The 15643-nt window shown below is 40.8% G+C and overlaps 1 protein-coding gene across 1 annotated transcript; it reads right to left on the bottom strand.

Annotated features, from left to right (window-relative positions):
* On the bottom strand, positions 1-14157 carry OTUD6B (OTU deubiquitinase 6B). Its single transcript, XM_060243519.1, has 7 exons — positions 13866-14157; positions 11337-11491; positions 9804-9896; positions 8308-8620; positions 5505-5566; positions 4153-4259; positions 1-329 (listed from the first exon to the last, which is right to left on the bottom strand). The coding sequence occupies exons 1-7, from the start codon at positions 13966-13968 to the stop codon at positions 245-247; spliced, it is 918 nt and encodes a 305-aa protein (XP_060099502.1). The 5' UTR covers positions 13969-14157; the 3' UTR covers positions 1-244.
* Between the last annotated feature and the right edge of the window lie 1486 nt (positions 14158-15643).

A 15643-nucleotide genomic window follows, 5' to 3' on the forward strand; every position in this document is an offset into this window, starting at 1 on the left:
TAGGTTGTAATATACAATTTATTATTAATTGCATTAGAAACACTTTATGGACAATTTTCTAAAACATGATTGCATCAGAATCTATACTGCTTAAAAAAAGATTTCAGATACACATATATACACACACACACACCCCAAAACAACCTGTGTCTTATTAAAATTGACAGAATTTGCTTTATTCATCAAAGATGAATAGCTTAAACAGTTAAATATCCATCATTCACATCTTCTGAGGAACTGTTTACTAGCTTTCATTATCTGTAGTCATGTCCAACAGAGGATTTACAGAATTGTAATGTTCTCCTAATCCATAAGCGTGTTTCATATACCTAGAACCAAAAAGAACAATGAATGTTCAAGACATTATACACAGTATAAGTTAGTTGTTTACTGCTGAATGTAACAAATATACAAAGTGATATCAGGAACAAGCTCAAGCACAAGATTCAGCAAAGATCAAAACCCTCATTTCCCCCCTAAAAAGCACATGTGAACTAGATGCATCAAAATCAATTTATATGCAATAAGGAGACAAAGATCGAATCTTCCCAAGGAAGCTTGTTCCATAAGAATGACTATCTTTTGACCATCCCTGGCCCGAAGGACGTCTGGCTTGCCTCAACCAAGGCCAGGGCTTTTTCGGCCCTGGCCCCAACCTGGTGGAATCAGCTCTCTACAGAGATTCAGGCCCTACCTGATTTACTACCACTCCGTAGGGCCTGTAAGACAGAGCTATTCTGCTGGGCTTTTGCTTGAGGCAAGCGGATGTCCTTACCCTATTGTTTATACCAGGGGTGGCCAATGGTAGCTCTCCAGATGTTTTTGCCTACAATTTCCATCAGCCTCAGCCAGCATGGCCAATGCTGGGGCTGATGGGAGTTGTAGGCAAAAAACATCTGGAGAGCTACTGTTGGCCACCCCTGGTTTATGCCATCTGTTTCCCTCCCCCACAGTGACTATCATTTTACCATCCTGACTATTATATCTCGGGCTGATATATATGTTTTAATCTGTAAAATGTGCCTGCACCGCCTATGCTGTATTTTATCTTATTGTTTCTGTTTTGATATTGTTTTATTATTACTTTACTGCTGGGTTTTAATTGTCATTTATTCATGTCTGTAATCCGCCCTGAGCCCTCCAATGGGAAAGGGCAGAATATAAATCTACCAAAATAAATAAATATCTCAAAGAGTCTCCGATTCTAGCCTTGCACTTATACAAAGTCCTCATGGTAATATGGAAAAGGAGATGAGCAACTGAACAGATTTCTCAGCTCTGGAAGAGCTGCCACTGAGAATGCAACCTTAACTCCAAAGAAAGCAATTCTAACATTGTATTGGATTATCTTAGATCTTACCATTAACCAATACTATAAGCAAGCCCCTATTCCAAATTAACCTCAAAAAAATTACCTACATATTTAACTGAATTCCTGTTCACCACTCTAACCTCTTATATGGGTTGAAGATCACCAGCAGTTTTTGATCTTATGAGGGTAATGCTCATCAAGGGACATACTGGGAGAGGTGGTTCCACAGGCATACTGGCCCCAGACAATTTAGGATCTTAAAGGTTAGAATTAGAATCAAAAGCAGATCTGGTGCTCAACTGGAAACCAGTGCAGCTGGTGAAGCACAGGTTGGATGTGAGCTGTCGTAGGGATGCCTGTCAGCACCTGCATCTCTGCATTCTGGACCAGCTGTTACTTTCAGGTCGGCCTCAAGGGTAGCCCTACATAAAGCGAGCTACAATAATCCAACCTTGAGGTGATCATTGCATGGATCACTATGACTAGGTCAAAGCAAGAGAGGTAATGGAGCAGCTGTCTGACTTGGTGAAGTTGAAGAAATATCAGACTGGCAACCTTCAAAATCCAGGCCTCCATAGATAGGGAGGTATCCAGAAGCACACCCAGACTCTTGACCACTGCTGCCAGTGTTAATGGCACCCCATCAAAAACTAGGAGTTGAAATCCCAACCTTGGATCAGTCCTACCTAGCCACAAGACCTCTACCTTTGATGCATTCATCTTCAGTCAGTTCTGTCAGAATCATCCAACCATAGACTCCAATCCCTTAGCCAGATTTGGTGGGATGGCAGCCAGCCGGCCACCCATCAACAGATATAGCTGAGTGTCATCAGCATACTGATGGCAACCCAGCCTGAAACTCTGCACCAGCTGGGTGAAAGGGTGCATATAGAAGTTAAACAGCATGGGAGAAAGGGCTGCCCCTTGAGAGACCCAACACACCAACAGGTGTTGGGAAAACACCCACTCTCCAAGCGCCACCTTCTGTCCCCAGCCATGGAGAAATGAGCTGAACCATTCCAAGGCTACCCCATGGACTCCAACAACGGCGAAGCAATGGGACAACAGGTCATAGTCAACCGTATCAAACACCACTGTCAGGTTGAGTAATAGCAGCGCAACCCACCTTGATCCAGCTGTCTGCAGAGACTGTCTGTGAGAGCAACCTGTGCTATCTCTGTCCTGTTGCCAGGTCAGAAACCAGATTGGAATGGATCTAATACCAATGTATCTTCCAGGAAACCCTGGAGGTGCTCTGCCACCACTCTCTCAATTACCTTACCCAGGAACAAGAGGTTTGAAACTGGAGGTAATTGGCAGGATCCAATGGATCTAACAATGGCTTTTTAAAGAGCGGTGTTACCATGGTTTCTTAGACATAGACCCCAGAACTAAGGGACAGATTGATAATGTCCATCAGGAGACCGTATACTATAGATGGATAGTCACAGAGGAACACATTTTGTATCATTTCCCTATGTTTAAACTCCCTGCAAATAGAAAGCCAGTTAATGCAAGCAAACAAATGGAATGGAACTCTCTGTGTGTGTTGGTTTTCTATCAGCACTGAGCTTTTTATTCAAGATACATTCAAAGCCGGAATCTACCACCTGAAGTCTGAAATGGTATATTCCATTTTACCACCTTGGAATTCTCATAAGAACACAAGAGAAGCCATGTTGGATTAGGCTGATGGCACAACCAGTCCAACACTGTGTGTCACACAGGGGCAAAAACCCAGGTGTCATCAGGAGATCCACCAGCAAGGCCAGAATTCCAGAAACCCTCCCACTGTTGCCCCCCAAGCAGCAAGAATACAGAGCATCACTGCCTCAGACATAGTGTTCCACCTATACCTTGTGGCTAATAGTCACTGATGAACCTCTGCTCCTTATGTTTATCCAGTCCCCTCTATTTTTGCAGCCACCACCACTTCTTGCAGCAGTGAATTCCACATGTTAATTCCTCTTCATTTTATCTGCTCTAAGTTTACTGCTTTTAATTTCATTGAGTGCCCAGGAATTCTTGTATCGTAAGAAAGGAAGAAAAGGGATAAAATTCTCCCCCCCTCATTTCTCTGTGTGTCTGAAGGAGGCCTTAATGCCAGCATTCACACCCTCAATCCTGCCACCAATACTCCAACTGTGAAACTCTTCGTATATATAAAAAGCTGAACCCTTTTAAAAAAATAAAATAAAATTATCAAACTCATTAAAATTATTTAGAAAAAATTAAAGCAGCATTGAAAACCCTGTGGCAAAACTGGCTACTTTCGATCTTTACTATTTTTTAAAGTCAAATTACTTGTCCAGCCTAGAAAAAAAAATTTTAACTACTAGCCCTCCCACATTTAGCTGTGGTTAAGCCTTCACTGCCAGCCTCCACTAGAGGTATGGAATATGAAATAACCTTATTGATCTTCTTCCCACTGTCTATATTCTACAAGAGAGAAAGGACCCTGATTTAGAAAAGCAACTTTTTGCATATGTGTCCAACACAGAATTCTTGACAATCTCCTGTCAGCAGCCATATCAACAAGTAACATAAAGTGAATGCATTTGCTCTTACAAAATACTTGCAGTCTGATCCTATGAACATTTATCCCCAAAATATGTCCTACTGAATTCAATTTCTTATTTCTAGATACTTGTTCAAATACTGAAGCCTGTGCAAATTTGACTGATTTCAATGGACCTGTGGAAAAAAAACATGTTTCTGCACTCATTCAAAGACATCTTCAGATACTAAAGAACTCAAAGGTGTTATTATACTTTCAAACTTTAGTTATTTGTATGGTCTTCTTTTAACACTGTTGAACCACAAGGTTTAAAGTATCTTACACAAGGATTAGCAGCTTCCCACTGTATTCTTCACCAACAATAATGGGAGGAGAATCCATCTGTACTACTTCAATTGGTGTTTGCAAGATGTGTGACAGAGCCCTTAGCTGTAAGACAACATTACAATGCATAGATCATATATTTACACAATATTATTTTGGTTCAATATATAACAGAGTAAGCAAAGTTTAAATTGTTTTAGGTATTTTTTAAAAATTCCTAATAAAGACTGCATTTTGAGACACCGTGAATATAAAATATTTTGGAAGTGTGAATTTTCACATACTGTCTACAAGTCTGAATCTTGCAAATGCTGAACTGGACTGAGCAGCAGTAAACACTGAAAGCTGGTTTGCCATTAAAGCTACCGACTAACATGACTCTGAATTTTAATCATACTCAACAGGAGATACTAGCACACTACACAGTCTGAGGCATTAACTACCATGCAAAATTCTGCCAAAGCAAAATGAAAGATAAGTACAAAGTCAAAAATCAGGTATTTTAAAACTCCAAACTATTACTGCTTCTGTCTTTGGGGTCATTGGTAGCAAAATGCTGAGTAGCAACCTCGAACCACAAGGAAAGGTGAGGCATAAATGTTTTAATACATAAAGTTCACAAATTGGGTTTTACAATGAAACAAGCAATATACTGTTACCAGTCCAGAATATAGTGTCAAAGTCTTTTAAAATAATAACTAGATTAATATCAGAAAATTATTATATACGAATACATAAACATTATGATTGTCATATAATCATTAGCAGAACTTGCTGAGAAAAGCTAAAGTTCAGATATCCCCACAGCATAAAATGTAAGCTCATCTTTTGTATAGGCAATAGGCTGCAGAGAAGGCAAAATACCACCTCCCTGCCCCCTTGGACCTGACTTCCTTTTTCCTCCTTTGCCCCACCCCAACCCACATGCCACCTTCTTGCTCCCCACAAGTCTTACAATGCAGCTATTTTCTCCCTCTTCCCTCTTTTTCTGTCATTGCCAGTGTTGCTTTCTGCCCCTCCTGTTAGCTGCAATGTATGCATAGATGCCCACATTGCTTCTCTGTTGGGAGGATTAATCCCTCCACCAGGAATTTTTTTTAACTTTCAAGATTCTTCTGCAAGCCTCAGTTTCCTGGAGGAATATACACCTTGGAACAACACCAGTAAGGGTAGTAAGCTCTTTCAGTGTTTCTGCCATATACTATAACAAGAAACATCCCTAAGCTTTTGATTTTCTCTAAAGTAAGGTTTACGTAACCCTTATTCAATTATGATATCTTATTGTTCCTTGCAAATATTAAAAAAATAGTAACTGGTATTTAAGACATTATTTGTGGGGACTGTACTTACTTCTAACTGACCACCCCATGCAGCTGAGTTTGCTATATCACAACAGTATTTTTCAAATTCATCTGTGGGGAGAAAAAAATAATTGAGTTAATCTCTCTTAGCAAAAAGTCTGAAAGGAAAAAGATGCTAAAGTAGAAGGAATGAATGGGAAAGACAGTTTGATTTCATATAATACAATAAATGATACAAAAAGCAAAGAAAGCACTTTTAACAATCCCATCCATCACAGAAAACAAAATGGGAGCAATGCCAAAGAGAGCCAGGAGATGTGAAAAAGTACAAATGCAGTAAAAGAACAGACTTGTTTGCCAGTAAAGCATTCATCATAATAATTTGTACCATTTCCTTCTGTTACGTATTTGTTTTGCCCTCATGTATATTTTGTGTATATATTGTTTTTGTGTACTTGTATTGGGGTTTTCTGATTAAACAGTTTAAATTTTAAAAATAATAATATTTATACCATTTCTAGATTGCACAGAGGTCCTGATTTGGGTTTTGATATTTCTCTTTTTTAAACAAATATAGTTGAAGAAAATGTTATAGGAGGTCCAGTTACGATGAGCTAGATCCATTCTGCAAACAACAGCAGCACTTTCCTCCAAGCAAAGAATCTTCCTGACTTAAGCCTCTTGCATCAGGGAAAGGCTCCTTGCTGAAGGAAAGGGCCCACAGAGCCAGAACATCCAAACCTATATTTTTAAAGTCTCAGGTCCTTGCTTTCAACCCAATGACTAGGTTATTATATGACTAGCCATATAATGGCTTTTCTTAAGGGGCTGAAGAACCTTTCCAATGAAGAAACACTAAAGAGAGTAGGACTATCCAGTTTAGGGGGTAGAAGACAACTGAGGGGGACAAGGTAGAGGTGCATGAAGAAGAGAAAGCGGCTAGAGAGAGCTTCTCCCTTTCCCAAAATACTAGAAATCAGGGGCACCCAATGAAGTTGATGGGCAACAGATCAAGACAGGCAAGAAATAATCACTTTGAGGACAGAGTGATGTCTACAAGCATAGATGGCTTTAAAAAGGGGGATAAGGCAAATCCATGGAGGATAGGTTCATCACTGGCTAATAGCCATGGTGGCTAAAGGGAACCTCCATGGTGGTTCAGAGGCAACCCCCGCTACAAATGTAGATGTGGAAACCTGTGGCTAAATGGCAGGACTTTCTTTTTGGTCATCACTGACCAACACCCCACCCCTCCAAGACCTGTGAAATATTTCCTCTCTTTAAATGAGTCAAAATGCTTCTTAAAACAAGCTTTTTCATACTCAAGAGTATATAGCATAAAAGAGTTTTTGGGAAATGCAAAAAAAAAATCTGCCATTACAGATTAAACTCTTGAACTAACTCCTGAATCTCTATTCTTGAACAATAGGATAGACAGAATTCAACCATGTTCACATAGGGAAATAATTGTTACTTTATTAACTATAGCTATAACAACTATTGCTCACTATTGGAAAAATCCAGCACTGCCCCTCCTCCCCAATTATCTCTATGGCATACAAAACTTTGAGAACACTACATGATGGCCAAAAGATAACTGATTCTTTAAACTGTAGACCATTAGGTACACACAAATTAGAGTCTGAAACTGTTTGGAATCCCATTTTAGATTTAGAACAGCAAGGTGAAAGCTTTTTGAACGTATGACAACTTTATACTTGTGAATTGGTTATCTAGTATTTATAACTATCTTGGAAAGATGTATTTAAAACTTTAGGGAAATTAAAGGAATGGAACACCCTATGTTATTACTATCAAGAGCCTGTGGACACATATAAGAGTTTGAGTAAATGTTAAAATATACACAGGAAAAATGCTGATTTGTAGTTTCTAAATTTTTAACTTTATATTGTTATTGTTTGTCTGTATTTCAGTTATTTTAGCATTGTTTTGTGGGTATGCCTGCATTTACCTGATAATTCTTTAAAAAAAAACTAAATTAAAGAGTATATAGCATGAAAAAGCCTGAGGACAAATGTGTACAAGTTTCCAGCATCTGAGGACTTTGAGTATGAGGACTTGAGTGAGAAAAAGCTTGACTTACGATGCATTTCACTTATGCCAAATGTACAGCATGAAGGAGTCTGAGGAAATTCTGGGAAGCACTGGGAGAAAGAACTCATATTTTAGACATATGCAAAATGTAAGATTTTTTTTTCTTTAAATGTAAATAATTTTGGCAACAAGTAATATATTATAATGTGTTTAATCATAATACATTATTTAAAAGTTCATATCAATTTTCATTGTTATAAAGCTTAGCTTAATATCCAAATGATACTTTCTTTTACTTAATATATTTTCTACCTCCAATTTTTATCTTTTCCTACCTCTCAGAGGGCAAACATTAAAGATACATATGCTATGATAACATATAGTGCAGTAGTCTACAACTCTTTCTCATGTATTGGGTATACTTGAGCTTTTCTTACAGAAAATGAACATATATATATGTAAAATGTTACAATTTTATATGTTAGCTACATTGGAAATTTTGCATTTTACGTGGTTAAATGAGTGAAAGAGGTGTAGGTTCAAAAGTAAAAGTTTTTTTTCCCCTGGTCGCTTCAAAATTCCCAGAACTTTTATAACTCTATGAATACCTATGTGCTGTTGCTGGCCCTCCACAATAACTGAAGTCCTTAAGAACTGGCACAGTCACACTATGCAAAGGAAGCAGGACAATGCAACTGGCATTAATCTAGTGTATCTGTAACAGAAACTGACACTATGCTTACCATAGCAGATATATAGAAATAACAGAAATGTAACAAAAAATGCTATTTACCTACCATGACTGTACAGATCACCTGTACTTGGATTTGTCAGGAATGGTAAGAAATCATCCACATGAGTTCTCATGTACTCTGCAGTCTGGGCTCTAAGAGTTGCAACAGTCCAGGAGTTTTGCCGCTCCTTGAGCTGATCTTCAATTGCTCTGTACATGCAGTGTCCATCAGAGGGGATCTGTTTGATTTCCAGCTGCCTTATTGACAAAATATGTGCTAGTTTCTGGCTTTCAAGGTGCCTAGCTCCAGTTAAATTTTCTATCTCAGCTTCTGCTATTCTTTCTTCTCTTTCCTTCTCCAATGCGGCTTTTTTCTCCTGCAATTTGGAAACAATAAAGCATACTGAAACTTCGTATTTGTCCAGGCTTATATGGTCTTATGTGTTTGTAAAATAATATGCACTGTTGCTGTAAGTATTATCCTACCATGTAATGTCTACATTGTAATGTCATGTTAATTCTGACATTTTGTTTCCAATTTAATTCTGACATTTTGTTTCAGATTTCTAATCACATTACATTGCCTATTGAATGTCCCATCTGGTTGACTATATTGATGTACATTGTGTAACCCAACTTGAATCTCAGTGAGAAAAGCTGCCCAAGAAAGCCCCTTAAACAGCTGAGCCAAGGGGGCTTCCTTGGGCAGTGCTGGTGGCCCCTTTAAACACTTGAGTGGCGCCCAGAAGGTTCCCCCAGTGGCTTAACTGCTGAGCCACAGAGGCAGCCTGCTTGGCACGGCTCAGCTGTTTGAAGGGGATTTCTTTGGAACTCTGTAGTTGCAATTTAAAGTTCATAGTACTCAGTACCACTTGTATGGAAACTAACATGACTGCACATGGGGCAAGCACAAAGCAAAAACTGTCGAGATGAAATACCAAATATGAGTGCTAGTAAGCTGCACTCTCCAAACTAATTAATAAACTAAAAATACTTTAACTATTAGTAACTGGATGATCCACAGATGAATTTTATATCAGATGAATAAACCGTAAGCAAAATCCCACATAACCCTCTGGTGAGAATGTTGACTGATGTTTTTTCTGCTTCCCCTTTACCAGAAAGCTATATTTGTGGATCCAGGGCAAGCTTTACAGATTTTATTCATTCTAATATAATGTCAGACCAGTTTCTAAAGAGATTATCAACTCCTTAATTGATATCTTAGATGCCTAAGTAAGTTAATGCAACAAATTCACTATAACTAACTGATCTAACTACTGGTATATGGGGAAAAGTGTTAAAGGCCAGAAAAGATTACTGAAATACAGAATTAGGAGTTGAAGGGGATTCTGAGCCATCAATACCTAAAGTATCATAGCATATGTTGATTGCAGCTTCTCTCTTAACCACATGGCTGGATTTGGATCTCAAAATCCAACCTTACAACATCCATATGTACTGATCCTCACATTGAAGCTGGAATCTTAGCCCTTGGTCTTACATGTTGTTCACAAATACATCAAGGGGAAAACACATTCTTTCAAATCTGAATCTTACCCGCCTCTTCTGTGCTTTTGTTACTCGAGCAGGCTGAACCTGTTGTGTGTTCTCCAGCTCTAATCTTGCCATACTTATAGCTGCTGAATCCTCCTAAAAGATAAATAAAAGTCACCTAATTATCTATAAACAAAGCATGGAATTAACAGCTTAGTAATCTTTTCATAGTTCAATGTCAGGGCAAATATAAGACTCTTGGATGCCAGCATCATTCGGATCCATGAACTACAACCACAGTTCATAACAGAAGAGCCATTCCATCATCTCTCAAGCACATTATTCCACCTGAATGCACACCTGAAAACTCCAGGATATTAGAAATCATCCTCTACGGTCAACTAAATTATAAATCAACACAGTGACATCCCTTTCTGAAGTTTAGCCTTAAAGACCTCCAGTATTAAAAAAAAACCCATAACATACACACACACACACACACACACACCACTTCCAAGATATTTGCTCAACCTTTTAAAGTAAATATTCAGGAGTCCTGCTTTATTTCAATTGGCACAAGAACTACCATGGTATGGGGTAGTGTTCTTAATGCTTGGTAACTCTGAACAACATGCAACTGCCAGTCACATACTGTGGCCCACTAGCCAGACTGCTAAAAAACAGAGTTTATGAAGCACCTTGCAGTGGCTGTGTGTACATCTTCAATAGATCAGGCAGAAGAATGTAAAACTGCTCTTGTAACATTCCAAGGAAGCACTTATGACAGTCAAATAAAGGAAAACTTCTCTAACTAACACAAAGCACTGATCTAAATCCTAGACACCATGGATAGATAGTCAGGAAAACTTCTCTAACTAACACAAAGCACTGATCTAAATCCTAGACATCATGGATAGATAGTCAGACATTTGCTGTTCTACAATAAAGCAAATAAATCTGTCTGTTCCTGGAAATTGGAACACATCTGTGATTTCCTGGAAAGTATCATGAACATCTAAAGCATGTGACTGCACCTCACCCTGACCTGGGTAGCCCAGGCAAGTCCGATCTCATCAGATCTCAGAAGCTAAGCTAGGTCGACTGTGGTTAGCACTTGGATGGGAGACTGTCCTTGAACATATGGACATATGAAGCTGCCTTATACTGAATCAGACATTTTGTCTGTGTTGAAAAACACAGGTGGGAGCAAGCTTATTCAGCCACCTCCCTGAATATCCTCCACACCCCCACTAGGGGTCAGTCACCAGAGATTGACATGATTTCCAGGTGCAAACACACACACAAATACACAAAATATCTGCCCCCCCCAAAAAAACCCAAATAAAGCATGTGAGTGTATCTCACACAACTACCTTATCTGACTAGGTTTTACAGTGTGATTGCCAAGAACTACCGTGCTCTTTATCAGTTACTCATGCACTGCACACCCCAGAAGAGCGCAAAGATTTACTGTTTCCAAGATCAAAAGACACCAATGGCTTTAGGATGGAAACCTAACCCAATAACTAAACTATATAAAATTTCAGAGGTCATTATGGTAAGACCCACAGGCTTCCAGAAATAACGTTTACGTACCTGGCTCTGCTCAGGTACTGTCTCCTTCAGTTTCTTCAGCTCTTCTTTATGCTTCTGTTCCAAATCCACCTCCAGCTTGGCAACACTGTCAGAGAGCTGTTTTCTTCTCTTTTTATCATTCTTTGGAACAGTATTTTTCATCCCCTGAATTTTAGCTGCAGGCACACAAACCAATTAGACAAATGTAAACATCTAAGTTACTCTTAAATTACTGTTAATAATTAAAAATACTTAAACTTAACATATCATATATGCTGGGTAATGTTGATCCACCTAACCTGACTATAATGTAAAAAGACATTTCTCCCCAAAAAATATATGCATCAGGGTACCACATTACTAGTATCTGTATTAAAAACTAGCCAAAAAACAACCAAAGAGCCCACTGGGGCATTAAAACTAGAATAAAACCATATTCTGCAACTTAAAATGGTACCCCCATAAAATAACCCTTAGGCTTAAAGCACAACATAAGAGCAACCTCTAAAAAGATGGAAGACTGTTGTTAAAAGACTGGGGAAAAAGAAATGTGTTGGCCTGACTCTTAAATTGGTGGCAAGTGAACCTAAAAGGCATTCCAGAAGTGTGGTGCCATCACTGAAAAAGTTCTTCCTCTGTTTGCAATCTGGCTGTCTTCTGCAGACACAGCACTGAGGATGGGGAACAGGATCTAAATTAGTTATCTGGGCCATACAGGAGCAGGCAATCCCTCAGACACACTTCCTAATTAAGGTTTTACAGGCAAAAATGACTTTTCATGTTGCTCCAGCACTGCTGGAAGGGGCTGCATCACAAAATCAAACTAATGCAAAAATTCAGTCTGCAAATGCTCCACAAATACTCATCAAGCTTTCCAATTCAACCTATTCCTATGTCTTAGAATTTTGTGGTTTTCACATGCATTGTCACCCAGCATCCACAAAGCCTTGCTGTCCAGCCTTGGGATCACCGTAACAGAGCTTCTTGCTCCCTCTTTTCTCAGTCTAAAACAGGATAGCAGCTCCCATAACTACAGCTCTGCCATAACTACAGCTCTGCCCAGGTTTGGCAATTATCTTCACACACGCAGTGCAACTGCAGAACGCAAGGGGAGTTTGCAGGCAAATCTCCAGCAGTACCTTATGCTGCATTCCAGAGAACAGCAGCAGCCAAACTCTATAGCACAGATACAGCTTTTAAGAGTTAAACAAGGCAGCATGGCTGTACTGCACATCTCCACTGCAGGGTAGTGTATTAACTGTTCCATTAATAAGCTTCTGAATAGCACAAGGCAGAAGCTGTTAATGTGTGATACCAAATGTACCTTGCATGCCACAGAGAAAGACATGTTCCTTGGCAGCTACTGGACACCCCGTTCGTCCTCAAAACCGGGGCTCTGTTGCAGTGTGTAATACAGAAACACTAATATCTACATTCTCGTATGTTTGGCTTGTCTTAAACATATGCAACTGCAAATCCTCTGTCCACCATCCACAAATGCAAGGGTGGTTTGTGAAATAAGATCTCTCACATACCTGCATTCTGATCATGTGTAGCTTAGTTTGCTCAGTGCTGGTAGCTATAATAAGATAAGGTCATGGGGGGGATGAACAGCTGTAACCCACGTAAGCAACATCCACACATTCTTTCACTTGCAAACACATAATCATTCACTTCTTTAGTGCCTGCACAGAAGTTCAGAGTATTAAGCTGAAACCATCCAATCTGAATGTTTGCCCAGTCAGCTGCTGTTGTGGCTTCTCTGCCCTTGAAGCATGGGATGCAGTTGAAGTGCTACAAAGCCTATACCAAAGGATCCAACCCACAGCCCTGGATTAGCAGTCAGACTCAGTCAATACAAGGCAGATTCTGCCTGGTATGGTTTGCCAGCTTTAGAATCTGTGTGTTCAGTTGTCCCTTTAATTGCAACTTGCTCTGTGGCTGCAGCCATCAGCAGTAAGAAGGGCCATGATTCAAAAGCAATTAAGCACACACTGCATGGAGAAGGCTGCAGCTTCAATCCTTGGCATTTCTAGCCAAAGGATCTCAGGAAGTTAACTGACGACGTTTCTTCGCCTGGGACCCTAGAGAGCTCGAGACAGTACGCGAGACAATGGCAGATAGCCTAAGGTGGTTTCATGTTTTCCGCCCCACCACCAATACTGAAAACTGCTCCCTCACTGATGTAAATTATCAGCTCGCTTCATTTATACTCCACCTTTCTCTCCAGTGGCAACCCAGACAGCTTACATTTGCTCCCCTTTTCTCTATCTTATTTTTCTACCCGCCCTGTGAGGTAAACTAGGCTGAGACAGTGAGCTGGCCCAAGGCCATCCAGCAAACTTCCATGCCAGACCGGGGATTCTAAGCTGGGCCTCTAGATCCTAGTCTGACACTCTCATTACCCCTCACTCGGTAAGTGAAATAAATACAAAGACAGAAGCAGGCCAGGACTGTCCCTCCAACCCGCCCGTCCGCCCTGGCATTCGGGGTTCTGCTTTGTCCCTCCATCCCAGCCTAGTCCGAGCAGCTCGGGTCTCTCCACCTCACCCTGCAGCTCACGCTTCTCCTTGCGCTGCCGCCTGATGAGCAAAGCCAGCGCGTCTCCTCCCTCCGCAGCCGGCTCTTCGTCCTCTTCGCCTGGCCTCTCCATGACGGCCGCGCCGCCACCTGCCGCCTTCGTCAGCTCCCACCCAGAGCGATGCTACCGCTCAAACCCCACCATCATGGGTAGGGAAGCGAGACCCGGAGACGCGTGGCCCTCCGGTCCCGCCCATCGGCAGCGGCTGCCATAGAGAAAAGACAGCGGAGGAAGAAGTTCGGGAGAGGGAACCTGTCGCGACGAAGAAGCGCGCCGCCTAATGGTCTTTTGTAGCCCTGTGGCTCCCAGTTGGAACGCGCTCTCTCTCGCGCGCACACACGCGCTCTCTTTAAAAAGTTTAATTCTGGGTATAAGCTTTCATGTCTACACGCGCTTCTTCAGATGCAGTAAAATGGAAATTACCAGCCCATACATATAAGTAGAGGCTGGGCAAAAATTAGCATACAGCATAGTGAAGAGTGGGATTCCCTCCCCCCTTCTCTTCTGCTTTCTGGCTCATTAACTGGTGCAGCGAACTCTATAAAAGGGAACAAAGACACCTCTGCTATTCCATAATAGACTTCTCTGATTTAGACATAAAGCTCTTAGGAGAGAAGAGCCTGGTCTTAAATAAATGCAGGTTTGGGGGTTTTTTTAGCAGAAACGCAGTTCCAGCTGGTTTTGTGTAAGGGGATGTGGCCTAATATGTAAATAAGTTCCTGCTGAGCCTTTTCTTTAAAAACCCTGTGTTGAAGAATGGTGTCATTAGGGGTGTGGCCTAATGCGCAAATATGTTCCTAGTGGGCATTTTTCTACAAAAAAGTGGTGCTAGTTTGTGATTCCCAAAATGCTGCCATCTGTATTTTAGGGCTTAGAGAGTTCAGACCAAGCAGCTGATTAAGCCAATATGCAACTTGCTGTGGGTGCAGGGTTGCCAACCTCCAGGTGGCGCCTTATGTTTTCCTGGAATTATAATTCATCTCCAGGCAATAGACAGCACTTTCTCTGGAGAAACTGGCAGCTTCAGAGGGTGAACCCTATAGCACTGCATACCTGCTGAACTCCCCTTCCCAAATCTCATACTTCCCAGGCTCCACCCCCAAATCTTCAGGAATTTCACAACTCAGAGCAGGTAACCCTAGCCTGGTGGTCAACACAAGCGGAACTTGTCATGTAATGGCAGATTAGAAGCTGCTAGAATTTGTTGCTTTTGGGGAGTCTTTGTCAGGGGGAATAAAATTTTCACCTTGTGCTCGAACAGTCTATAACAATTAAGTTCTTTTGTGGATAGTTTCAGCATATCAGTCAACTATCGCTTGGAATTTCCCCCTTTTTGGCACATTGCTGGGTGTAGCCCGTTTTTTCTTCATCCTTGTTTTCCATCGTGACCATGATTCTGTGGAACTGGATTCCTGAAGTGGTGAAGAGTGCCCCTCATTAGAGAACTTAAAAGAGGTATTGCAAGACTTGCTTGTTTGCCAAGGCTTTTGATGAGTTAAGAACAATAATCCCTCTAAGCCAGGGGTCTCCAACCCCCGGGGCCGTGGACCAGTACCGGGCCGTGGCCTGTTAGCAACCGGGCCGTGAGTTGTATAATTATTTCATTATATATTACAATGTAATAATAATAATAAGACAACATTGGATTTATATCTTGCCCTCCACTTCAAATCTCAGAGTGACTCACAATCTCCTTTATCTTCCTCCCCCACAACAGACACCCTGTTGAGGTGGGTGGGGCCAAGAG

The sequence above is a fragment of the Heteronotia binoei genome, chromosome 7 (genome assembly GCF_032191835.1).
Source record: "Heteronotia binoei isolate CCM8104 ecotype False Entrance Well chromosome 7, APGP_CSIRO_Hbin_v1, whole genome shotgun sequence".
Classification (NCBI taxonomy): Eukaryota; Metazoa; Chordata; class Lepidosauria; order Squamata; family Gekkonidae; genus Heteronotia; species Heteronotia binoei.